This window comes from Artemia franciscana, chromosome 5 (assembly GCF_032884065.1).
Source record: "Artemia franciscana chromosome 5, ASM3288406v1, whole genome shotgun sequence".
Classification (NCBI taxonomy): domain Eukaryota; kingdom Metazoa; phylum Arthropoda; class Branchiopoda; order Anostraca; family Artemiidae; genus Artemia; species Artemia franciscana.
Window position 1 is genome coordinate 23,896,193 of NC_088867.1, and position 27,640 is coordinate 23,923,832.

General features: G+C 33.0%; 1 protein-coding gene across 2 annotated transcripts in view; it reads left to right on the top strand.

Moving 5' to 3' along the window:
* The window catches only part of LOC136027136 (inositol 1,4,5-trisphosphate receptor-like), a 206,347-nt gene that overhangs the window by 39,296 nt on the left and 139,411 nt on the right, over window positions 1-27,640 (top strand). For both annotated transcript variants that reach the window (XM_065704102.1, XM_065704101.1), the window contains exons 6-9: window positions 4,274-4,451; window positions 9,508-9,708; window positions 16,648-16,865; window positions 25,066-25,223. In XM_065704102.1, coding sequence (XP_065560174.1) covers window positions 4,274-4,451; window positions 9,508-9,708; window positions 16,648-16,865; window positions 25,066-25,223 — 755 coding nt within the window. The remainder of the gene's footprint in view (window positions 1-4,273; window positions 4,452-9,507; window positions 9,709-16,647; window positions 16,866-25,065; window positions 25,224-27,640) is intronic.

The following is a 27,640-nucleotide window of genomic DNA, read 5'->3' on the forward strand; positions in this document are numbered from 1 at the left end:
TTCAAGTCATAGGAACGAAAACAAGGAAGTTTTAGATTAGCTGGACGGATAAGTATGTTTGGCTAGTTTTTCGGCAGTAAAAAAAGGATTTTTCTGTAAGTATTGTACTGTGTTTGCTTCTGACCAAGCCGGACGAGGTTTCCATCAAAAATTAGGTCAGCTTGTTTTAAAGCCATATGTGTGGAAGACAGGGTATTGCTCTGCGTGGTGATGAAGACTCTGGGAAATTTACCTTTGTTGAGCCTGTAAAAAACGATGGAAATTTCAGGACCTTGATACGCTATCGGATGAAGGACGATCCAGTTATGAAAGATATCTTTGAGAGAAGTGCAGGCAATGCTCAGTATTGCAGCCCAAGAATCCAGAATGAATTAATTGATATTTGTGGGCAGATAATAACCGAAAAAATAGTTGACCAAGTTAAATCTGCCAATTTTTTTTACCATTCCTGCAGACGAGACTACAGATATATCAAGGCAGGAACAAATGGCTCCAGGGCTTCGATTTGTGGACAGTGAAACGCTGCAGATTAGGGAAGAGTTCATCGATTTCGCTGTTGCTAAGGACTTGCGCGATGAAAGCCTTGGTCAGTTTATCCTAAGTCGAATTGAGAAACTTGGCCTCGACATGAAACTCTGCAGGGGACAAGGTTATGATGGAGCTCCAAACATGATTGGACATTTGTCAGGGGTCCAGGCTTTTATTTCGAGCAAATATCCGCTCGCCAAGTACGTTCACTGTATCGCTCACTCCCTAAACTTGGTCCTCACGGACTCGAGCAAAATAGCTGAAATCAAGCACTTTATGATGGTAATTCGTGAAACAGTTAATTTCTCCCACTTTAGTGCAAAGCGAAGCGCTATCCTAAAAACTTATACTGCACTTAATCTTAAAGGCTTGTGCGAAACTAGGTGGGTCGACAGAAATGATGCTATTCAGATCTCAAAACAGTTGATTGTGCCGATCTTTAAGGCCCTAGAGGAGATACAGACGGACGGGGACTCGGTAACGTTGTCGAAAGCCAGAAGTCTGCTCAACAACATCCTGAGCTTGGACTACATAGTGACCCTCATTGTGATGGATTTTTTTCTTGGGTATACATTGAATCTATCTAAGCTGCTGCAGTCTGAAAACACAGATGGTTATACAGATGGTTATGTGCATTCAGTGCGTCGAAAGTGAAACAGAAATGTTCAAAGAAATCCGAAATAGTGCCGAGGGAAGGTTTCATCAGCTGTTTCTGGAAGCAACTAGGCTATGCAGAGAACTAGAAATTACTCTTGTCATGCCAGGAAAGAGGAAACTTGTCAAAATCCCAAGTGATATCCCGGCAGAAAAACATATAGAATTTTACTATCGCGTCTCCATTTTCCTCCCATTTGTAGATCAGCTAATACAATCACTTGAATCTCGATTCACAAAGCACAAGGTCACGCTGAAAGGCTTCAGCGGAATACTGCCATCTTTTGTTGTGAAACAGCCTAGCAGCGATCTTAAAGAACTGATCAAATTATAATGCCTCAAATCTAACGAGTCCAGACTCCGCTGTGATGGCTGAGCTTGAACTGTGGCGAGCTAAGTGGCTGAAAGTAGCACCCAGTCTTTTCCCGAAGACAGCATTGCAGAGCTTGGCTGAGTGCGAACGCGGAATATTTCCGAATATTCACAAGTTACTGAGCATCTTTTGTGTCATGCCTCAAATCTAACGAGTCCAGACTCCGCTGTGATGGCTAAGCTTGAACTATGGCGAGCTAAGTGGCTGAAAGTAGCACCCAGTCTTTTCCCGAAGACAGCATTGCAGAGCTTGGCTGAGTGCGAACGTGGAATATTTCCGAATATTCACAAGTTACTGAGCATCTTTTGTGTCATTCCTACGTCTACAGCATGTGTTGAGAGGTCATTTTCTTCGATGAAAAGGATCAAAACGTATCTTCGCAGTTGGATGAGTGAAGACCGACTGAATGGCTTGGCACTCTTGAATGTCCACAGAGATGTTCTCGTATCAGTCGATGAAATTTTGGAGAAATTTGCTATTAGCTCTGCTCGAAGGTTACGATTTAAAGTATAGATAAAGTTAATCCGTATTTTCCGACATACGTGCTTTTTGCCTTTATTTAGTTACTAAATAAAAAAGTGCTACTTTATATCTGCTGTTTCGAAGGTTTTGCCCCCCCCCCCCAAAAAAAAAAATTCCTGCTTACGTGCCTGAATCTAACATAACTTTAACTTTTACCATCATTACTTCCGTAAGACAGAAAAACGTGACTCGTAAAGCTAATTGAATCCAAGCAGAGAAAAAGGAATTTCGGACTTTCAGCAGTGAATGTCGACATTAACAAGATTTCGGACATTCACGGTAACATAAATATAAAATCGAATATCCTGTGTGCTTTACTGCACCGTTCTTCCGTTCATCAAAAAGCTGTAAAAAGTTGTTGAGTAGGCCAAACTCTTGCGAAGGTTTTAGGCATGATTTTTTTCTTTTTCTTGCACATCTTTTTCCCACTCCGCATATTTAAGCAAAATAAATTATTTAGATAATTCATTTAAATGTAGAGTAAAGTACAACTATATTCAGTCTGGGATTAACGCTAATGCGGAAAACATGATGTTATAAAAATTCGATATTCGTGTTTATCGATTCAATGCATCATCATCTTTCTGATTTATGGACTTGGTTTCCCAGTGAAACAGAATTGTCGGGAAGGGTTGTAAGGTAAATTTTTCTTGAATTTCCTTCCTTTGAGACCACAGCAACGCACGAAGCCTAAGTTTTATTAATCAAGTTTCGAGAAACCAAAATAATTCACGGAAAGTTTTTTTTTTTAATAAAGGGGCTTTTGAGCTACTTCTAGTATCGAACTTTTATCTTCTTCTTTCTTTTACCATTTGCTGTGAAAATCAACTGGTTGAGCGGTGAAATTCAGGCACATATGCAGGAATTTTTTTTCGAAGAAAATTCCTATTTTAGAAATAGTATCCCATGGAAAATATTTGTCTCTAGACAGTTTCTTAAAAACCCATTTTTGAAATTTCTTCTACTGTAGGGTATGCTCTTGCTGCAACTATGACTCAGGACTTGTTGGCAAATTAATGCTCATTTTGAGCGTTCCCTGCGCTCACCTTAAGTTTGAGAGTTTAACTTAATGATACTGAATATTTTTAATGCTGGATTTGTGGGAAACTTGCTGTTGAGACTTCAGCTCATCCAACTTCGAGTTATACACTTATTGATGGCTGATCTATAATATTTTCTTCTTTGGGTATGCATGTTCTAATTTAAAAGTATTTGCCAAGCAGACTGCCTTTTATCAGAAAAAGCCAGCTTCTTGTTCGAAGTTGTACGCTGTTTAAGTGTACTTCTAGGAAATATTATGTTTGTCTTACCTTATGCAAAGAATGAGAAAAATGTTAAGTTTTAAAAGTTTAATTGGCTCATTTAGAGAAGAAAAAAAATGATATTAATGTAGGAGAAGATCGTATTTATTTAAACAGAAATATAACTTAAAATATGCCCTTGAGTTTAAAATGGTGGATGTGATTTTTTTTCAAAAACTGAAAGCATTTTAGTTTTTTTCAGAGCATTTAGACAATAAAAAGAGCTTCATTAGCTAAGCTTACTTGAGCTAGATAATGCTAGGGAATATTCGATAATTCAACTAGAAATTAAAGTTTAAACGGAAGTGTCATGGGCTGGTTAAGCTGGACTTGTAACCTACTTTCCTTTTTTTAGTTTAATACAACAAGAAGGGTGGCAACTTGATTGTTTGAATTGGTTAAACTGAATCTTGCACAACTATATAGATTTAGAAATGCTATTAATTATATGTTATTAAATTAAGAAAAGTCGGAAATTCAATTTTTAACAAATAAGACCTCCACATGCCGTTATGCTGTTTTAGATTGTGTTGGGTGCCAAATCTAAATAAATGAGACTTGTCTGAATGATCAGCAAAATATAAGCTAAAAACATGGGGTACCAAACAACTTAATTTGTAACTTACCTTTGAAATTGTAGTAGACATTAGGAATTAGCATGCTATTGATGTTTGAATTTTCACGGTTCAACGTAGCATTGCTGATAAGATTTCTACTCCCCAAAAAACCTCATAATTTTGAAACAACCAAAAGAAAAATAGTAGAAAATCGCGATTCTCTCGTATTAATGGGTCCGGGGGTAGGGGTCAATATGGATCGAGGTGCAAAAAAGGATTTTATTTTGATGTTCTTGGCACTTCAAGGTTTTTGTTTTCTTTATTATATCTTTTTATAGGTGAATGTTTTAAACACTCCAACGCCGTGGAAAATCAATTTGTTCCTCGATTACCAAGATAATCAGGAGGAAATTTTAAAAGGAGGTGACGTTATTCGTTTGTTTCACACAGAGCAAGAGAGATTCGTAACATGTGATGAATACAAAGATGTTAATTATATATTCCTTCGAGCTACAGGTATGTACACAAAATATAAATATCTATCTATATAAAAATAAGTTGTCTGTCTGTGGATGTGTGGATGGATGTGTGGATGGATGTGTCAGGTGACGTCACCTGAAAAAACTGGATCAGGTGACGTCAAAACTGAAAAAACTAAAAAAAGGCAAAAACTACAAAAAAAACTAAAAACTAATAAAAAAAATAAAAAAGCTAAAAAACTAAAAAAACTATAAAGGTAAAAACCAATAAAAAACTAAAAAAAAAACTGAAAAAACTAAAAAAAGGCAAAAACTACAAAAAAAACTAAAAACTAATAAAAAAAGTAAAAAAGCTAAAAAACTAAAAAAACTAAAAAAAGGTAAAAAACTAAAAAAAATAAAAAATAAAAAAAACTAAAAAAAAGGAAAAAACTGAAAAATAAGCTAAAATAAAGTAAAAACCAATAAAAAACTAAAAAAAAAAAGGAAAAAACTAATAAATGACGACACTCAAAGAGAAAAAAAAGGCAAAAACTACAAAAAAAACTAAAAACTAATAAAAAAAATAAAAAAGCTAAAAAACTAAAAAAACTAAAAAAAGGCAAAAACTACAAAAAAAACTAAAAACTAATAAAAAAGCTAAAAAACTAAAAAAACTAAAAAAAAGGCAAAAACTACAAAAAAACTAAAAACTAATAAAAAAAATAAAAAAGCTAAAAAACTAAAAAAAACTAAAAAAACTAAAAAAAGGTAAAAAACTAAAAAAACTAAAAACTAAAAAAAACTAAAAAAGGTAAAAACTAAAAGAACTAAAAAAGAAAAAAATAAATGACGACACTCAAAGAGAAAGCGACCAGGACAAAAGGAATGTTCGATTAGCAATCAACAAAGCACCGGGACACAGGGAGTATAAATGACGACCCGGGGGAAACAGGGGGATATAAATGACGACCGGGACAAAAAAACTAAAAAGAAAAAAAAACTAAAAACTAATAAAAAAACTAAAAATCTAAAAATCTAAATAAGCTAAAAAAGAAAAAAAAAGGAAAAAAATAAAGGAGAAAAACAAAACTAAAAAACGAATGTATATACAGACCGGGACACCGGGATACAAATGACGACCGGGACCCGGGACACAGGGAATATAAATGACGACCGGGACACAGGGACACAACTCCGGTACACCGGGATACAAATGACGACCGGGACACAGGGAATATAAATGACGACCGGGACACAGGGACACAACTACAACGGGGACACCGGGGGAAACAGGGGGGATATAAATGACGACCGGGACAAAAAAACTAAAAAGAAAAAAAAACTAAAAACTAATAAAAAAACTAAAAAATCTAAAAATCTAAATAAGCTAAAAAAGAAAAAAAAAGGAAAAAAATAAAGGAGAAAAACAAAACTAAAAAACGAATGTATATACAGACCGGGACACCGGGATACAAATGACGACCGGGACCCGGGACACAGGGAATATAAATGACGACCGGGACACAGGGACACAACTACAACGGGGACACCGGGGGAAACAGGGGGATGTAAATGACGACCGGGACACCGGGACAGGGAATGGTCGATTAGCAATCACCATCAACAAAGCTCAAGGGCAATCATTAGAATCATGAGGTATAGATCTGAATACAGATTGTTTTCCCATGGACCATTATATGTTGCATGTTCAAGAGTCGGTAAACCTGACAATCTATTTATATGCAAAGACAATGGGACAGCAAAGAATGTTGTATATTCGCAAGTTTTACGTAGTTAAAACCATATATATATATCTATCTATATTCACAGGTGGGACATAGGGACACAACTACAATGGCGCGTAACTATTATGGCGCGTAACGACTTACGCGCGCGGGGGGGCTTGGGGGGGGGGCGCGAAGCGCCCCCACCAACTAGGTGTTGGGGTGGCGCGAAGCGCCACCCCAACAGCTAGTATATATATATATATATATATATATATATATATATATATATACATATATATATATATACATATATATATATATATATACATATATATATATATATACATATATATATATATATATACATATATATATATATATACATATATATATATATATATATATATATATATATATATATATATATATATATATATATATATATATATATATATATATATATATATATATATATATATATATATATATATATATATATATATATATATATATATATATATACATATATTAATTTAGTAGCATTAATATATAAAATGTTGTTTTGCATATTTTCGTTTTTTCCTGTCTTGCAGAGTTAAATGTGATAGAATGAAACTTTAGGAGTTGTAATAAAATATTTTCGGACACCACAAACAAAGTCAAACCTGTAGTACACCAGAAGTATTGCTTGCTGAGTTGTACAAAAAAAGTCCAATGGATATAGGGTGTTGATGGTGATACAGTGTACCAAAAAAAAAAAAAAAATATAAATATGAATATATAACACACAACAAAACTACATCATTACGTGAGCCTAAAGAAAAAATAGTTATAATATCTAGGGAGAAAGAGTTCTTCTAAATCCCCCCACCTCTCTAGATTTTTAAAGATACTTTTTGGTATTTCCTTGGAAAAATCGCCCTTTTTTGGTATTTTCGTTGGAGAAAAGGAAATCTTCCCCTCCCCCTAGGGAGCTTTAGGATGGAACCTTATACTGAGAAATACTTCCATAAATATTTTATTAAATTATAAAACTTCAACATATTCAGTTCTAATGGAATGGATATTATTTGAGATGAGTGTGTCAAATCACCCGTCACTTGCCTTTGTTGCTATGAAACCGGTTTTCTCAGATCTAACCTAAGCGCAAATCTTGAGTATGTTTCGTTTAATTAATAAATACCAAAATTTCAACTCAGTACTGAATATTTTAGTCAAAAAATTGTAGTTTCACTTTGTTTTGATGAGTTATATTCATAGAACTTGCGGACTGCGGGCTGTGTGAATTTGATCTAAACCATTTAGATTATTCATTAAAAACTAGAATTAATTTCTATTTGGATATCGCCCCACTTTAGAAACTGCGTGATCAGATCAAACTACTGCAACTCCTTATGTTTCACTGTTGATAAGGGGTTGTCAAAATAAAAAAAAAATATATATAGCAGAAGATATTAACTATAAATACGTTAAAGGGGCCAAGAAGTTTTTTATAGCAAAAGAAAAATCCAAAAAGAGAAATAACTGCTTCCTTCATTGATGCGATGATAAGGATTTGCATAATTCACTTGAATGATGGTGTATTTGATTTTTCAATATTAAAAACAGCCAAAAAAACCTAGTACCCATAAAATAGCTAATCCATATTGTTATTAGTAAGTGTAAATGCTGAATGAACAAAATAATCTACCGCTAGAAAAGAATGTTTTCATTAACGAACATACAAGTTAAACTGAAAAAAAATTAATAGAAAGTGGCTGAACTCCTGCAGCAACTTAAAATTCAATTGAAACAGTCTACTGGGAATGGAATGGTTTTCGTCAGGACGAGAGATTCATATTTGATTTTAATTTTGCATTTATATTTATATATTTTTGCATATATATTTTTCAGTTGAATTTATGAATGTTGATTGTTGTAACCGTCAATCTTCAGAGCGGACGTTCCTTTTTGGACTGCTTCTTGTAAATTTCCAAATATCTACTGTGCCACCACAAGACTTCTGTATGTGGACTCTACGTCTCTAAAGTAAGAGTCATGTATCATCACATCAGAAATAAATTTACAGTCCAAATTGTAGCCCCAGTAATCCTGTGTATAATCAGTAATGTCTTATACATAATAGTGGTCCAGATTGTATCCTGGTATACCTAAAAAAAAAGAACAATGCTAAAAAATGTATAAATAATAAATAGGCATTAAACGAAAAAAATATATAACAAAGAACTAAATAAAATAGAAACCAATGTAAAAAAAATCTCTCAAAGCCTGAACATTACTTCCGATATTTAAATATATACTGCACCAGGGCCAAGAAAGAAGTGTGAAAAGGGCAAACACTTGATCATTTAAGAATAGCATATTTGTACTTATAGGTACAATACCTTCTTTTATCAAACAGGGAGTATCTGATAAACAAAGCCTGCCTATTTCAGTTTTCTGAGCCAATCTCATTCTTATTTAGCATTGCCTTTTTCTTAATCTCTAATAGTTTATCGTGAAATATTTCAAAAATGAAAATTATTATGTAGCTTTGTGTCTAAAATTAAGTGTTAAAAACTGTAGCTTTATGTACATCTTCTTTAAGAACACCATGCATATAAGAAACTGGCCATATTGTTAACGATGCAGTCTCTTAGGCAACAAAACTACATTTCATGGAGTATTTTAGGGATTTCCTATGGAAAGGCATACCCAAAGTATAGGAAATACTTTCATTTAGAATTTTGTCTTAAATTTTAAGGGAAAAATTCGATACTTAAATCTTTATTTAGGATAGAAGGGAAAGAAAAAGACGGATGTAAAGAAAAGGAGAACTGGTATGTTGGAAAAGGAGATGAATCCCCTACGAGATCACTTGTGTTGGAATTGTCGACTCCTTTAAAGTGTCTTAAATATATAAATTGAATCCTGGAAATGTATTTTAGGACAAGGAAGGAGAAAGAAACAGCTAACCTCCCTCCTCCCTGCAAAAAAAAAACAGAATGAAGATGCAGAATTAATTAATATTTTAAATGAGTATTAGGATTATTTGGCTTTTTATTTTATTTTCTACCCTACGTGAAATATTCTAGAGATGGGCCCTCCTCACATCCCCAGAAGGGTCTTATTGGGACACCAGTGAGAAATCATTTGTTTTTTTGCGTATTTGTTTGGTTATAGTTATCCAAAAATTAGAGGTTGGAATGGCTACCGCTCCAAGCGAAGTTGAACTGGAAGAATTTGCTTCAGATTTTTCCTTGTCCTTGCTCTATCTTTTTTAATTTTCTATTGGACGCATAATAAATAGAACAAATATACTAGCATACTTCCCATTACCTAGCTTTTTCTGGCTTCCTATAAACTGGCTTTGACTGTAGTTTAATTCTATCCTTGGAAAATTAGGACGTTCATCAGCGACTGCTGCTACTTCAAGTAAAGCTCTATGGGAAGTAGAAATAGTACAATTAGACCCCTGTCAAAGTGGAGCCGCGCATTGGAATTCACTTTTTCGATTTAAACATTTAGCCACAGGTTTCTATCTTGGTGGTGCTCAATTAGATCCGGCTATAATTAATGCAGAGTCCAACCGAAGAAGACACTCAGGTACGTCTTATATTTCATATTCTATATATTGTATTCCTTTTTTTATATTTATATCCACATTTTGTATTCCATCTTATGTTTCAAGGGCTTGGCAATTGTAAACTGAGATCCAAATCAAGCCCAAAATGCTGTTTATTTGGACCTGGGAAAACCCGTATGCCAGCAAACATGGTGGAAGGTACTCTCCACTAATAATATTGACATCGGTTGGAATGACTCCCCTCTCTCTGAAAAATTGGGAAAATTTTTTTGTCTGACAACTGTATTTATTTTAATTTTTGTCCCCGTTCAATAAAAATTTGGCGACTCCTTAAAATGTGGGATGTGTCTACTATTTCGGAAACCTTTCTATTACTACAGAAGATGTAGTTTGATATTGTAGTAACTATTCAGGCAGCATAATATGATAGACAGATCAATCTATGGTAAGATAGCTGGAAGATTGTAATACGTATCGCCTGGGTAAATTAAAAAGGCTTTAAATTTAAAGACAAATTTTGCTGGTGATTGAAAGCACAATAAATGAAGCTTAGGTTGTTTGACTGCCTGTAATGATCTTCATGTTTTTATATTTTTATTCTCATTGCATGATATATAATTATTTTCATTTATTGCCCTCTAATCTTCTATATATATAAAAATAAGTTGTCTGTGGATCTGTGGATCTGTGGATCAGGTGACGTCATGTTTGTCCGCATATGACGTCTGAATTATTTCACACTAATACAAAAGAAGAAAAAAACTAAAAAAGGTAAAAACTACAAAAAAAACTAAAAAGAAAAAAAACTAAAAAGCTAAAAAACTAAAAAAAGGTAAAAATCTAATAACTAAAAAAAAACTGAAAAAAATAAAAAAAAGGCAAAAACTACAAAAAAAAATAAAAACTAATAAAAAAAAACTAAAAAAGCTAAAAAACTAAAAAAACTAAAAAAACTAAAAAAAGGTAAAAAACTAAAAAAAACTAAAAACTAAAAAAGAAAAAAACTAAAAAAAAAGGAAAAAACTGAAAAATAAAAGAGAAAAAGAAAACTAAAAAATATGAATAAATATATATAAAAATAAGTTGTTTGTGGGTTATGTCTGTCTGTCTGTCTGTCGAGTGACGTCGTGTTTGTCCGCATATGACGTCTGAATTATTTCACACTAATACAAAAGAAGAAAAAAAACTAAAAAAGGTAAAAACTATAAAAAAACTAAAAGAAAAAAAACTAAAAAAGCTAAAAAACTAAAAAAAGGTAAAAAACTAAAAACTAAAAAAAACTGAAAAAACTAAAAAAAGGCAAAAACTAAAAAAAAAACTAAAAACTAATAAAAAAACTAAAAAAGCTAAAAAACTAAAAAAACTAAAAAAACTAAAAAAAGGTAAAAAACAAAAAAAAACTAAAAACTAAAAAAGAAAAAACTAAAAAAAAGGAAAAAACTGAAAAATAAGAGAAAAAGAAAACTAAAAAAATATTAATAAAGAAGAAAAAAACTAAAAAAGGTAAAAACTGCAAAAAAAACTAAAAAAAAAAAAAAACTAAAAAGCTAAAAAACTAAAAAAAACTAAAAAAAGGTAAAAATCTAATAACTAAAAAAAAACTGAAAAAAATAAAAAAAGGCAAAAACTACAAAAAAAAATAAAAACTAATAAAAAAACTAAAAAAGCTAAAAAACTAAAAAAACTAAAAAAAAATAAAAAAAAATAAAAAAAACTAAAAAAAGATAAAAAACTAAAAAAAACTAAAAACTAAAAAAGAAAAAACTAAAAAAAAAGGAAAAAACTGAAAAATAAAAGAGAAAAAGAAAACTAAAAAAATATGAATAAATATATATAAAAATAAGTTGTTTGTGGGTTATGTCTGTCTGTCCGCATATGTCGTTGCGTTTTTGTCCGCATATGACGTCTGAATTATTTCACACTAATACAAAAGAAGAAAAAAAACTAAAAAAGGTAAATGACGACCGGGACACAGGGACACAACTACAATGGGGCACAGGGGGATATAAATGACGACCGGGACACCGGGACACAAGGAATATAAATGACGCCCGGGACACTCAAAGAGAAATCACAGACTGGAACACCGGGACACAAATGACGAAAAAAAAACTAAAAACTGAAAAAGAAAAAAACTAAAAAAAAGGAAAAAACTGAAAAATAAAAGAGAAAAAGAAAACTAAAAAAATATGAATAAATATATATAAAAATAAGTTGTTTGTGGGTTATGTCTGTCTGTCCGCATATGTCGTTGCGTGTTTGTCCGCATATGACGTCTGAATTATTTCACACTAATACAAAAGAAGAAAAAAAACTAAAAAAGGTAAATGACGACCGGGACACAGGGACACAACTACAATGGGGACGCCGGGGGGCACAGGGGGATATAAATGACGACCGGGACACCGGGACACAAGGAATATAAATGACGCCCGGGACACTCAAAGAGAAATCACAGACTGGAACACCGGGACACAAATGACGACCGGGACACAGGGAATATAAATGACGACCGGGACACAGGGACATAACTACAAAGGGGACGCCGGGGTGCACAGGGGGATATATAAATGACGATGGCGACTCAGGGAATGGTCGATTAGCAATCACCATCAACAAAGCTCAGGGCAATCATTAGAATCATGAGGTATAGATCTGAATACGGATTGTTTTCCCACGGACCATTATATGTTGCATGTTCAAGAGTCGGTAAACCTGACAATCTATTTATATGCACAGACAATGGGACAGCAAAGAATGTTGTATATTCGCAAGTTTTACGTAGTTAAAAACATATATATATATATATATATATATATATATATATATATATATATATATATATATATATATATATATATATATATATATATATATATATATATATATATATATATATATATATATATATATATATATATATATATATATATATATATATATATATATATATATATATATATATATATATATATATATCTATATTCACAGGTGGGACATAGGGACACAACTACAATGGCGCGTAACTAATATGGCGCGTAACGACTTACGCGCGCGGGGGGGCTTGGGGGGGGCGCGAAGCGCCCCCACCAACTAGGTGTTGGGGTGGCGCGAAGCGCCACCCCAACAGCTAGTTTATTAATAAAATTTAAAATTAAAAAGATGATATCAACCGTTGAATTACTTATTAGAAATTTTGTGCCCCTAGAATTTCTGTGCCTGGGGTAAGTGCCCCCTGTGTTTTCTCCTAAAACCACCTCTGTTTATTTTTTATTTAGTATGGATGAAAAAACTTAATATAAAAATTTAACAATCATCAAATACCCAATAGCCAATAACTTGGAATTTTTATGATATTCTTTGAAAACATACCGTGCCCCCCCCCCCTCGTGGAAATCACTTTTTAATTCCTTTTTGTTTCAAATTTAATCATAATTAAGTTTGAGCCTGGAAAAGCTTCTCCCATTTTAACCACGAGTTGGTGATTAGAATGGTGTTTTTTAAGCCACCATTTTCGCTTTGATAGGGTTCGTATTCCTTACACTGATTAGCTTGGTCATTTGCCTCCATTTTCCCCAGTTTAACGGTGACTACAGAAGTCAATTCACTAAAGATGCTTGTTGTTTTCGATGAAAGATGCTTTGTCTTTTCGACTGTAAATTGAATCTCCTCTGGAACAGAAAAATTATTTTTTATTCATAATACTATTAACTTTTTGTCGCACCTGGACAACGTTCATAGCTACTCGATCTTGACCACAGTACACATGTCTAGGCAGTAGAATCAAACTAAAAAATATCTGTCACCAAGGGTCTCGGCGCGCATTAAAGCTCCTCCCATTTCCTTTGATTCAGCGCTTATTTGTATGTTTCCCAGTAGCTCGAGCAAATTTAAAAAATGGTGCGAACCTGTACTGTTTATGATTGTGAAAATAGAAGGAAAGGGGGTGAGATGGCAAAGTGGTTCGCTACTGTCCTATCTCACAGGCATGGCTTATGGCTTGACTTTGGATTAAATTCTAGAAAATAGGGAAATTTCCGTGTTTATTGTCGGCTGCTAATCAAGCTTTGTTGGGTGCAGGGCATGTTTGGAGCCAGAGGGAGGGGGATATGATCCTTTACTTGATCCAACAGTGGCCTTGATTGCATAATTTGCTGTAGCTTAATTATTAAGCTTTATTATGACATAGCAAAAGAGTTTTGCAGATGCCGAAACAAATGATTTTAGTCATACGGACTTCTCGCCTTTTCTTTTTTGGAGAATATTTTTCTTTTTTTTTCTTTTGATTCTTTACATTTAGTTCTCGTTTTAGCTGTATTGGTGTAATTAGCTTGGCTTTCTAAGAAAATTGTCCTCGCTTAGGCTTTGAGTGGTAGCCAATACAATGTTATAATGCCCCTTTTTGCTTTTGAATATCTTTATCCTATCCACCTTTAGAGCTATCCCCGTTATTTGACAATTCAAGCACTTACAGTATTTCTCAGTTTTAAAGATTGTAATCCTCTTGGTTTCTCACAAGGTGCAGCAAACGAATAAAGTTTTGTTTATAACGCTATGAAATAGCCTAATGACCTGTGGAGAAAGTTATGCAATTGGCTTGATTTTTTTCTTCATTTTTGATAAATATAATGTTGCCACTTCTTTTTTATCTAAGAGAAGGGTTTTCTATCAGTCCAAAAGTTGGATTTCGAGAGACATTTGATTTTCAAAGCAAGAACGAAATTTGCAAAAAAAGACCATCCCCGTATACTGGGGTTTTCATGTTATTTTTAAAACTTCTTTTTAAAGTAGAACTACATGGAGAAATAAACTTAATAATCAAATGTCATCACGTTATTGCACTGTTCAAATAATTTTTACCTTGATTATCCTGATCAACTCATTCTTTTTTTTCCTTTTCATTCTCAAGCCAATGTTATCTTTAACTTTGCATTATAATAGCCAGACTAAATACTTTTCCTTTTCTTTTTTTTATCTCTTCAACCGTATTGCATTCTTCCTTATCCCCTTGACGCTCGATTCGTCTTGATTTTTTTCTGCCATCCAGGCTGTGAATACGAATGCCACAGGCGTGCCTACCCATGATAAATCTTATATCGGTTATTTTCATCTTGGTTTAAATGTTCTCTGGAGTAGTTGCATCACGGTCTGGCTTTGTCTAATGACTGAGATAGGAGATGAAGTTATTGTTTAGATATGTGGACAGTGGCTTGGCGTTTTGAGTCTTAAATTTTACGGTAAAATAAAATTCTGGTGGTTGGAATTTAACCCTGGCCCGCTAGCTGAAACCCAGATATCCGAAGGCGAGGACCACTTGGAAATAGCCCACTGATCTAGCTACTAGACCATACCGGATTGATTTTTAACAGATCATTGTAGAAAAATTGTAGTTAACTTATTTGGAAAGTTCTTTCATAATAATAATACCTACAAATATATATTAATAACATTGCCGAATAGCGGCTATCCAGAAAGAGATATGCTAGAACAAAAAGAGAGGCAGTTTCATATTACTATTTTTATGCTCTTTTTATAGTTTTGTCGCGTTTGTGACAATTCATCCCCAGCCACCCTGATTGCCCCATACATAGCCATAAGAAATATAGGCAATCAAACTAAAAAAATCTGAAGCAGGGAAATTTTTACTTTGTAACATACAGCATATCTATATTAATCAGGTTATTATGTTTCCTTCTATTGTTATTCACATTTTAAACTCATTTAAAATAGTATTTTATTTTTTTTTTGTCTAATATTCAACACATCACTCAACTCTCAAGCTAAATTGAATATCTTGTCTGAACGCTGAGTAACCAGTGTTATTACGAACCTATCAATAAAAAGAACAACAAATAGATATATAATTAGGGCTGCATATGTTTCCATCAGAGGGAAGTAGGGTGCATCGTCAGGGTAATGAATATTGTGCTGAAAAGAAGCATACCGTATAATTAAAATATATTGTTTTTCTTTATATGTTTCCGTAGTCGAATATTTTTCAATTATAAGTTGCAGTTTTGTTTCTGTGCATTTAAATCTATTTTGTGTTTTTTTTTCGGTAGTGAAGATTGACCGTTATTATCGGCCCAAAATTAACCTAACATTATCCAATTTCATTCTTTCTTTTCTCTCTGTATTCCCTGCTTTAGACCTTAGTGGGGAGTATATGATGTTGAATGTGCTGTTGTAGTTTGGTTTTGCTTGTTGACTGCATGTGAACAAGTGTTAATCTATCTATCCAATGTAAAGGTTCTAATGTTAAAGTAAGGTAATATAAACCTAATTAAATTAATACTTATGTTGTAGACGTTTATACTAGGTTACTAACGTAACCTATATTAGGTTTCTAAACTACTATATTAGGTTACTAACTTAACCTATATAAATGTAAAAGTTAAACGTACCGTAAATATTTCTTAAATGTAACCTTGCCTTTGCTTCCCTTTAAAGTCGTGACAATTTGCGAAAGTCTTTCGTTTTTTAGTATGATCGATATAAAAAAAAACTCGTTAAACAAACTACGAGTATGCCTCTAAAATTTACAGAAAAGGGATAATTTTTATCGTCCCTCTTTTTATGACAAGCTGGGTCTTATGCCTAATGGCCCAATCACTCGTTAACAATTTCGTACGAAAATATTTGTTGGTGGTGTTGGATTATTTATATATAAACTTTCGAGCTTACTACTTCCAAGGGTAATCGTGAAGATTGAGAAAGAAAAGAAGAAACGGTACCACATATTAAAAATTCTCGAGTAAAGGCTTACTGTATAATGTTTTCAAATTTTTCCGCAATACAACAGCTCAGAAGCAGACTACTTCCATAAATTCAAGCTTTTTAATTGGCCTCTGGACAAACTTAAGTCTTTTGGTTGTGAAATATTTCACGGATTTCATCTTTATTCTATATAATTGCTTAACTCTAATTTGGTACAGTAATCTCACCTTCTTTTCATCTAGATATACCCGACGATATAGTTTTACAATTAGTGCCGTCGGACAGTTTAAACGATGTTGGAACAGTTTTTGACTTGGGCCAAACTTCAGTCGCTCGTCGTGCCGATTCTCTTGTCCCTCAGTCTTCTTACGTGAAACTTCGCCTTGTTGCTAGTGATAAGTGGGTGACTAGCACATCTATACCTATTGATGGGGATGAAGAGAAGCCTGTTATGTCTATGGTAATTTTTGTTTTAACCTCTGCTGTTACTTAGTTATAAAGTTATGCTTTAACCCCTAGAATAATGTTATTAATCATATCTGTACTCAGGGGGGGGGGGGTGTCACTCAGGAACTCAATGTTTAGTACACTATTAGGAGGGGACACTGTTGCAAGGAACGTGGAAAGACGTACAGCTTTATGATCATGGTGGATATAGTTTCAATAACAGTTTAGTTACCTTCTACAAAAATTTTTACACGTTTAAATGCTCTAAGGGTCACCCATGGTTGTAGGATCAACATCCCTAAATTATAAGATAAGTCACGTTTTCGTTCAAGTACAACTGTGAGACATTTTTAAAAGTTAATTCATACAAAACACTCAAAATCTTAAGCGCTTAGAATGAGGGACTGAGGGCGAGAGTGAGTTATAAAAACATGTTAATTAGAAAGTATGAAAGTACAAACAGCTTTCATCCCTCAAATTTTGTTCTTGCTCGATTTTCCCCGTCCTTTTATTTTATCATGAAAAGAGAAATCGCCAATGCTACAGCACAAACACAAAAAAAAAAAAAAAGAGACAGAAGGAGAAAAGGAAGACTGTTTTCCTAAATTAGTGATTAATATAGACCAGCACTTGAATGAGGCCTTAACCATACTCATCCATACAATCACATAGGTCAAACAGCATAGCCACACACAATCAACCATAAAGAATAATCCATGGACAGGCAGTCATGTCGTCAATAAGTATAAGTCGTCATTTACCAAACAATAGAAAAAATAATATAGTCAAATAATTCAGAGGCAACACCCAACATAAGGGCTCATCAGGAGAATACACTGGCCTATATAGGGTTTCGCCACTCTAAATTCTCTACCCAGCACAGTGTTGTGGCTACCACAGAATATCCATGGCATCCCCGCATCAGGTATCACCCCCAAAATACATGCCTATGAAAAAAAAACAGCAAATGTAAAACAACCAAGTAAAACCAAAACAAGCTTATCCTGTTAATATATCCCTCCCTTTAGCAACAATAGGTAAACTAAATATTATAAATTTTACCAAATCACAAATATTAACACATTGCAAAAAACCTGAATGAACTAAACAATTGTAGAATTCATCTTTACCATGTGGCTAATTTTTAAAAATTCCGCTCAATTAGAAACACAATTCAAAATAAATGGCGCTGTGACAACATTTCTCGAACCTCCGAAATTAGTTAAAAATTTCTTGAAGTATTTCTAGATAATTCTTTTGATATTTATTTAAAAGTTCGTTATAATGAAAACTAAATTTTTTAAATTGCCAAGTTAATTTATTTGCAGAAAAACCTCTTGATATCAATTTTTGGCTTAAGATTTTACATCTATTTTTAAAATCAATATAATTACTACAAATCCTTGCATAACGAAGTAACTGTGAGAAAAACGCTGAATATGTGATATTTGAGTGTATATTACTTTCAGGGAATGGGAAACTAATCACTTCAAAATCAAAATCATCCGTTTTATTATACATTTTAAAACTTAATTTATTATTATCACAAATATTAATATTTAAATCTGAGAAATGATCTTCATGACCAGCGCCATGACTAGGCTCAAGAATAAGCTCTGATGGATATATATTTTTAGAAATATCAATGAAATCCTTACAATTTAAGACCAAAATATCATCTAAATATCTTTTATTATTTGACAAAGCATGTTTTAAATTAATTGGATTATTCTTATCCATCATATATTTATATTCTAGTTGACTTAAAAACAAGTCAGCTATAAATGGGCTGGCATTCCCCCCCATGGGAATTCCCATAATTTGCTTGTACAAATCACCCCCAAATCTTATATAAGTATTGTATAAAACAAATTCCAATAACTCAAAAATCATATCCAAGCTGTAACATCTCAAGTTAACTGTAGTATTAAAGCAGTTTGTCCATATGGCTTTTTTATTATAACTGTCTATTTTTAAGAACCTTTTACTAGATAAGAGGAAAGATTTCTTTATAACAGTTTTATAAGAAACACTTTTTTAAGAAACACTACAGTTCACTTTTATAAGAAAAAGAAGTTTTACCACACAAAAAGCCTTTTCTTCTAATTTATTTGTAAATATCATCTTAATTTTTCTATTTTGGTTTCTTCAATTTCATTAGTTTCCAAAATTCCTTCTTCGGTTTCTCGTGTTTTTATTCATTTTCCTGATGTATAAGTACGAGGTGCGGATTGACACACGAGTATTATACATTTTTGTTTTTCATATGTCTTATGTTTTCCATATAATTTATCCATTTATCATGTGCATGGATTAAGTTAATCAGGTGGTTCTGTTTTAACCATTTAAGACTAGGAACCTATATTTCAAAACTTTGTTTTTCCTCGATCAAGCAGTTCATGCCAATAGTAACCAAAACTTAATGCTAACTGTCATTTCTGTGATGTTTTGTAAAAAGGGTCCAAGTCCACTTTTACTAATTATACAGTAGAGCCAAATGAAAATAAAAACGCACAATAAAAAAATCTTCCTCGCAAATCAGAGTTTAAGAAACTTGAAACTCTAAAGGAAGATCCCAATTTAACTTTTCAAATGTAATTCACTAGAAATGTCAGAAAGGCTGTTCATTACTTAGAAGATAAGGGACTTGCACTCTTTTTTACGCCCTTTTGGGATGATTTATAACTCGGTCTGAATTAAAGATAAACCTATTTTGAATGGACCAATCGATTGATCTCTTTGATTTCTTTCAAATCATTTTCAAAAAAAAAGTGGAGTAAGGTCCTTTTTGCAAAACGCCAAAGACCTATGAGAAGCTTATTTCCTCGTTTTGAATATATGGAGGGGGCTCACTCATTCTCAGTATCATATACTACAATGCTGAGCGGGGTTCACTTATTCTTAAAGATACATGTAGCCTATATAAAATTAACGATTGATATAGACAACCATTTTAAGCTTCGTTCAACAGAGTTTTTTTTTCTTTTTGCGACTTCCTTTGATTATGCATTGTTGTGTAGAGACTTGCATTAACTATACAAGTCTCTTGTTGCAGTCTCCCCTCACTTAAGAGAACCTCGATAAAACAGTTACATAGTTACAAACTTTGATCAAAGAAAGATTATTGTCACCAAAAATAACAATCCTAAAGGGCAGAAATTGAATTGCAATGTATGCATACAGGACCATATATTTAGAATTATTCTAAATATACAAATGCTATTAGCTCAAAATTTCTGCATCAAGAGTTAATGACATGTCACATTTTGCATAATTTTAGAAAAAAGGGGGTTAAAGACCCCCCAAAAAACGGCGTGATTTTGATGAAATTTATTAAAAAAAAAAATCAAAATGTACCAGAACCCTGCAGCTACTATCAACATGAAGTACGAAAATTGTAATTTGACCTACAAAGGGCCAAAAATTTATCGAGCGAAATTTCTGAGAACTATTGACAGAATATCTTTAAAGCCTTTCATTGCGCTGTATAATACTTACCCCTAAATATATTTCTGGTTCATAAAAAAATTACCGCCATTATATTCCGTTTATCCCGTAATTGGTCACCAAAGTCTGTGTAAAACCAAATTGGAACCCCTAAAAAATATCACCTAATTGTTACATCAAGTTCTACACTGGTAAAATAGTTTTAGCAAAGCTGCCCTAAGTGTCAGGAACACACTGGCTTTCACTTTAGCTAAGTTCTAGGGGCACGGCTCAAGAGTCGTCCCGTTATTGGTCACTTTTCCCCTTTGCAAAATCTAGCTTAAAGCTATTTTGAGTAGTCAGCAAAGTGTGAAAAACAGTTGAAAACGTAGGTTAGTAGTTGTTTGTCTGTCGGTTAGTACATCTGTTACAAACAATGAATTCGTCTGATTTGTTCATGCGATGACTTAACGAAAGTATTTATATATTATTATTCTTAACGCAACGCAGAAACCTTCTGTTTGTCACGCATAAATAATTTCAGAACTAAGGCTGGAATGCTGATTGTAAGAATCACTACTGAGTATTGAGCTCTCAAATTATTCGAACTTCCAGAACTTACAACATCCTCTGGATTAGAAGATGGAACATACGACATCTTATTAACTTGTAATGCGAAAAACTGAAGAATGCATTCCTGTCCACATTACCAGTTTGATGGGCGATTCTGATAATATTCATCAAATCTCTTTTTATTAAGAAAACATTAATAGCAACTATGTTTCTTTTTTTCTTGTCTTATTCGATTGACGATTTTGAATATATTCATTGAATCTCTTTTTACTTAGGAAACGTTAATATCAACAGTGTTCTTTTTTTTCTTGGGAGAAGGACAGAAAAGCATTTACCATTGCACTTGTATTCCAAGCTAGTTAGATCGCTGACTGGTAATCTTGATTGAAACCCCTTTTCTTACGGAGAAGTTTTTCTTATCCCAAAATCTTACTTGTTACTTGCACTTGTATTCCAAGCTAGTTAGATCGCTGACTGGTAATCTTGATTGAAACCCCTTTTCTTACGGAGAAGTTTTTCTTATCCCAAAATCTTACTTGTATATATATATATATATATATATATATATCTATATATATAAAAATAAGTTGTCTGTGGATGGATGGATGGATGGATGTGTGGATGGATGTGTCAGGTGACGTCACCTGAAAAAACTGGATTAGGTGACGTCAAAACTGAAAAAACTAAAAAAAGGCAAAAACTACAAAAAAAACTAAAAACTAATAAAAAAAAATAAAAAAGCTAAAAAACTAAAAAAACTATAAAGGTAAAAACCAATAAAAAACTAAAAAAAAAACTGAAAAAACTAAAAAAAGGCAAAAACTACAAAAAAAAACTAAAAACTAATAAAAAAAGTAAAAAAGCTAAAAAACTAAAAAAACTAAAAAAACTAAAAAAAGGTAAAAAACTAAAAAAAATAAAAAATAAAAAAAAACTAAAAAAAAGGAAAAAACTGAAAAATAAGCTAAAATAAAGGTAAAAACCAATAAAAAACTAAAAAAAAAAGGAAAAAACTAATAAATGACGACACTCAAAGAGAAAGCGACCAGGACAAAAAACTAAAAAAAAAGGCAAAAACTACAAAAAAACTAAAAACTAATAAAAAAAATAAAAAAGCTAAAAAACTAAAAAAACTAAAAAAAGGTAAAAAACTAAAAAAACTAAAAACTAAAAAAAAACTAAAAAAGGTAAAAACTAAAAGAACTAAAAAAGAAAAAAATAAATGACGACACTCAAAGAGAAAGCGACCAGGACAAAAGGAATGTTCGATTAGCAATCAACAAAGCACCGGGACACAGGGAGTATAAATGACGACCAGGACACAAGTAAAAAAAAAAAATTAACAAAACTAAAAAGAAGGTAAAAACTACAAAAAAACTAAAAAGAAAAAAAAACTAAAAACTAATAAAAAAACTAAAAAATCTAAAAATCTAAATAAACTAAAAAAGAAAAAAAAAAGGAAAAAAATAAAGGAGAAAAACAAAACTAAAAAACGAATGTATATACAGACCGGTACACCGGGATACAAATGACGACCGGGACACAGGGAATATAAATAACGACCGGGACACAGGGACACAACTACAACGGGGACACCGGGGGAAACAGGGGGATATAAATGACGACCGGGACAAAAAAACTAAAAAGAAATAAAAACTAAAAACTAATAAAAAAAACTAAAAAATCTAAAAATCTAAATAAGCTAAAAAAGAAAAAAAAAGGAAAAAAATAAAGGAGAAAAACAAAACTAAAAAACGAATGTATATACAGACCGGGACACCGGGATACAAATGATGACCGGGACCCGGGACACAGGGAATATAAATGACGACCGGGACACAGGGACACAACTACAACGGGGACACCGGGGGAAACAGGGGGATAACCTGACAATCTATTTATATGCAAAGACAATGGGACAGCAAAGAATGTTGTATATTCGCAAGTTTTACGTAGTTAAAACCATATATATATATATATATCTATATTCACAGGTGGGACATAGGGACACAACTACAATGGCGCGTAACTATTATGGCGCGTAACGACTTACGCGCGCGGGGGGGCTTGGGGGGGGCGCGAAGCGCCCCCACCAACTAGGTGTTGGGGTGGCGCGAAGCGCCACCCCAACAGCTAGTATATATATATCTATATATATAAAAATAAGTTGTCTGTCTGTGGATGTGTGGATGGATGTGTGGATGGATGTGTCAGGTGACGTCACCTGAAAAAACTGGATTAGGTGACGTCAAAACTGAAAAAACTAAAAAAAGGCAAAAACTACAAAAAAAACTAAAAACTAATAAAAAAAATAAAAAAGCTAAAAAACTAAAAAAACTATAAAGGTAAAAACCAATAAAAAACTAAAAAAAAAACTGAAAAAACTAAAAAAAGGCAAAAACTACAAAAAAAAACTAAAAACTAATAAAAAAAGTAAAAAAGCTAAAAAACTAAAAAAACTAAAAAAACTAAAAAAAGGTAAAAAACTAAAAAAAATAAAAAATAAAAAAAAACTAAAAAAAAGGAAAAAACTGAAAAATAAGCTAAAATAAAGGTAAAAACCAATAAAAAACTAAAAAAAAAAAAGGAAAAAACTAATAAATGACGACACTCAAAGAGAAAGCGACCAGGACAAAAAACTAAAAAAAAAGGCAAAAACTACAAAAAAACTAAAAACTAATAAAAAAAATAAAAAAGCTAAAAAACTAAAAAAACTAAAAAAAGGTAAAAAACTAAAAAAACTAAAAACTAAAAAAAAACTAAAAAAGGTAAAAACTAAAAGAACTAAAAAAGAAAAAAATAAATGACGACACTCAAAGAGAAAGCGACCAGGACAAAAGGAATGTTCGATTAGCAATCAACAAAGCACCGGGACACAGGGAGTATAAATGACGACCAGGACACAAGTAAAAAAAAAAATTAACAAAACTAAAAAGAAGGTAAAAACTACAAAAAAACTAAAAAGAAAAAAAAACTAAAAACTAATAAAAAAACTAAAAAATCTAAAAATCTAAATAAACTAAAAAAGAAAAAAAAAGGAAAAAAATAAAGGAGAAAAACAAAACTAAAAAACGAATGTATATACAGACCGGTACACCGGGATACAAATGACGACCGGGACACAGGGAATATAAATAACGACCGGGACACAGGGACACAACTACAACGGGGACACCGGGGGAAACAGGGGGATATAAATGACGACCGGGACAAAAAAACTAAAAAGAAATAAAAACTAAAAACTAATAAAAAAAACTAAAAAATCTAAAAATCTAAATAAGCTAAAAAAGAAAAAAAAAGGAGAAAAACAAAACTAAAAAACGAATGTATATACAGACCGGGACACCGGGATACAAATGATGACCGGGACCCGGGACACAGGGAATATAAATGACGACCGGGACACAGGGACACAACTACAACGGGGACACCGGGGGAAACAGGGGGATAACCTGACAATCTATTTATATGCAAAGACAATGGGACAGCAAAGAATGTTGTATATTCGCAAGTTTTACGTAGTTAAAACCATATATATATATATATATCTATATTCACAGGTGGGACATAGGGACACAACTACAATGGCGCGTAACTATTATGGCGCGTAACGACTTACGCGCGCGGGGGGGCTTGGGGGGGGCGCGAAGCGCCCCCACCAACTAGGTGTTGGGGTGGCGCGAAGCGCCACCCCAACAGCTAGTATATATATATATATATATATATATACATGTAGCGTTTGAATTGAGAGACAAAGGAGATTGTTATATAAACTACGGTTGAATACTTGAAATAAAATGTGTATAAAACCTTTTTCTTTTGTTGATATATGGATTTTTCATTAATTCCTCGTGTCTTGTTTAGTAGCTTCAAGCTTGTTCAGGTCAATATGACGGTATAACTATATTTGACCACATCTAAAGGTAACATGTAAAATAAATAAAAGTAGTACCAAAAATACCACAAGTAATACCTAAAATGATTTGTTTCTTTTTATACTTCAACATATTGATTTTTCTTCAATTCACAGTGTTTTTTTTTTTGTTAACCTTTTAGCTTGTCAATGTGACTAAAAGAAAGAATTTTTTCTGGTATTTGATTTAAAAATTGGATCGTTAGCATTTGAAATATTGCCGTTTCAAATACGTGCCTGTAAAATGTAGATGTTGTGATCGAAAACCTGTTTCATTGTAGGCAATGGATTTTTTTTTTAGGTTGGTTTATCTGGGGAGAACGATAGAGAAGCATTTGCTCTTGTGCCTGTATCCCCAACTGAAGTTAGAGATCTGGATTTTGCCAATGATGCTTGTAATGTTTTAACGAAATTCGTTTCCAGTGTGAATGATGGAACAGTCTCCATAAATGATCGAAAGTGAGTATCTTGAATATTCGAGAAGAAGAAGACTTTTACTGTAGTTTCATCTATACCACCCTCTTTGCAAGTTTATATTATTTTTCTTCTCATTTTCCTCCTGTTTGTGAATCTCCATCTCCCCATTCTTTCTTTTTTGCTCTTGCCTTGGATAATTTGATTTTGGTGGTACAGGGGGAGGTTAAGGGCCTGAATAAAGCCTAGTTTAGAATTTATGTTAGAGAGTCTGTTTTTTGTGAATGAGAAAGATTATGGTTTTGGGAGTTGAATATTTGAAGAATATTTGAGAATTTATTAAGCATGTTCCGTATGGTCAATATGGATACAAGAAATACCTATATATTTAAAGAGAATATGCATTACCGGACTTGTTGGGTATCTCATCTATTTCTGAGGCAGGTTGTTTTGGTCAGGTCACCTGCAGGCCAGCTGACGAAGAAAATACAAAATTGACGAAGATTAACTGAAAGCAATTTGGAAATTTGGCCCGACTGCATGACTTGTCACTAGCAAAAATATAAAATAACTATGCTCACAACTGTGCCGGATAATCAATATATGTATTAAATGCATCAGGCCTTTAGGAAGTGGGAAAATTTGAGGTCTAAATTTGAGTTTCCTATTTAAACTTCTTTACTCTAGCTCTCAATTGTGTGAGAGTTGTTGCTGAATTGAAAACAACTACCCAATTACCTGTCTTGGCCATACACTGCCTTCCTTCCTAACTGACAACATAACGTTTAACTGATGTCTGTATTATTACTTTCTTTTCTTGATTTAAATTATTATTTCCAAGTTAAAGTTAACAAGTTAATTTTTAGGTTTTAAAGTTGGTTTATAAGTTTTAAAGTTTGTGTAATTTTTAAAGTTAGTTTAAAAGTTTTAAAGTCAATTTGTTTATTTATAAGTGTAAAACAAAACTTTAGTAAGTTATTTTATTCAAAATCTACTTTCTGAATCTTCCATTTAAGATTTTCATTAATTGTTTTTTTTCTAATTTTCGTATTTAATATTCGTCTAATTGTGTTGCGAGAGCAACACTTTGGTTTTGTCCCGTTTTTTTTTTTTTTTTTTTTTTTTCCTATGCCGCCGATCTCAGCTTATTCCTGGAAACTGGTAAGGGTCTAACCTGTGCGGTTTTTACGGAAAGTGTGGACCTCAGGCCGGATTGATGAATATGACATTACATTTTGGAAAGCTCCGTAGAACTCTTGCCTGGGGCCAAAAAGGATGGTTTTTGCTTGTCCTCGAGCCAGAGCCTATGGTGTGCGAAGTGAAGTGGAGTTATATAGCCTATGTCAGAGAGGAGTATCTGAAGTTGTGCAGCCAAGCTTTCGTTTCATCAAACCATGTTTCTGCTTTCGAGTGGAAAGCTCCGTTCTAGCAGGCAAGCAGGCAGGCACCAGTTTCAAATTGAAGATGGACTAAAATCTATAAGTGTTAAATATATGCGGTAGTTCCCCGGCCCCACAGCCAATATATCTTCTTTGAGTGATAAATAGAAAAATTTACAGAAACAAAAAAGTGCGATTTTCCCACGGGTCCAAAAGTGCTGCCATCTATTGTTTCTAGCCATTTCTGTTCGTGATTTCAGCTGACTTTACCATTCTTTTTTTTTCTACTTGGGATTGCAATAGAGAAATGGTATCAGATATACCTCTTAAACTTTAAAAGTTCTCTCATTGCTAAAGAAATTAGAGCTTATCCTTTGCTCCTTTCTAGGTGGTGGTGTTAGAAAGTTGGCCTCCGGCAAAAAAGTCAACTTTTGAACTAAGACAGATAGAATTTTTTTTTTCAATGACAATCGATAGACCTTGATGAGCTGATTAAAGTATATGTCATCCATTTTTTGTTACAAAAATTCCTTCATGACATACACCAGTTTGAAAGTTTCAAGGGGTTGACAACTTCAGTGGTAAGGTACACACTTGAACCAAAAATAGGCCGATACCAATTGTGAGATATGTAAGGGACTTCCAAGCAACAGTCGATTATTAGCTTATAATCATCTTTGGCAATGAGGGGTTTGCAACTTTTGCTGATTGGTGTACCTATTATCTGTTTCTGGTGTAATTGATGGTAAGAACAACTTGGTTCCCGATTGTAAGACATGTAGGGGAGTTGTAAGTAATAATCAGCTGTTAGGCTACAATGACTTCAGCGATAAGGGGTTTGCAACTTTTGCTAGTTGGTGTACCCATTATTTGTTTCCGGTGAACTTGGATGTATATCACGGGAGAGGGACTTGTAAGTAAGAATCGGTTGCTAGAGGAGGTTCATCAGAGGCTAAAAATTTGTGCAAATTGGTGCACATCTATGGTATTTGATCCTGAAAAGTCACGAATAGCTTTATAATACCAACTAGATTATATAAGATAATGTTCCAAGTTTCCATCGGTCACGATGTCTACGATTGA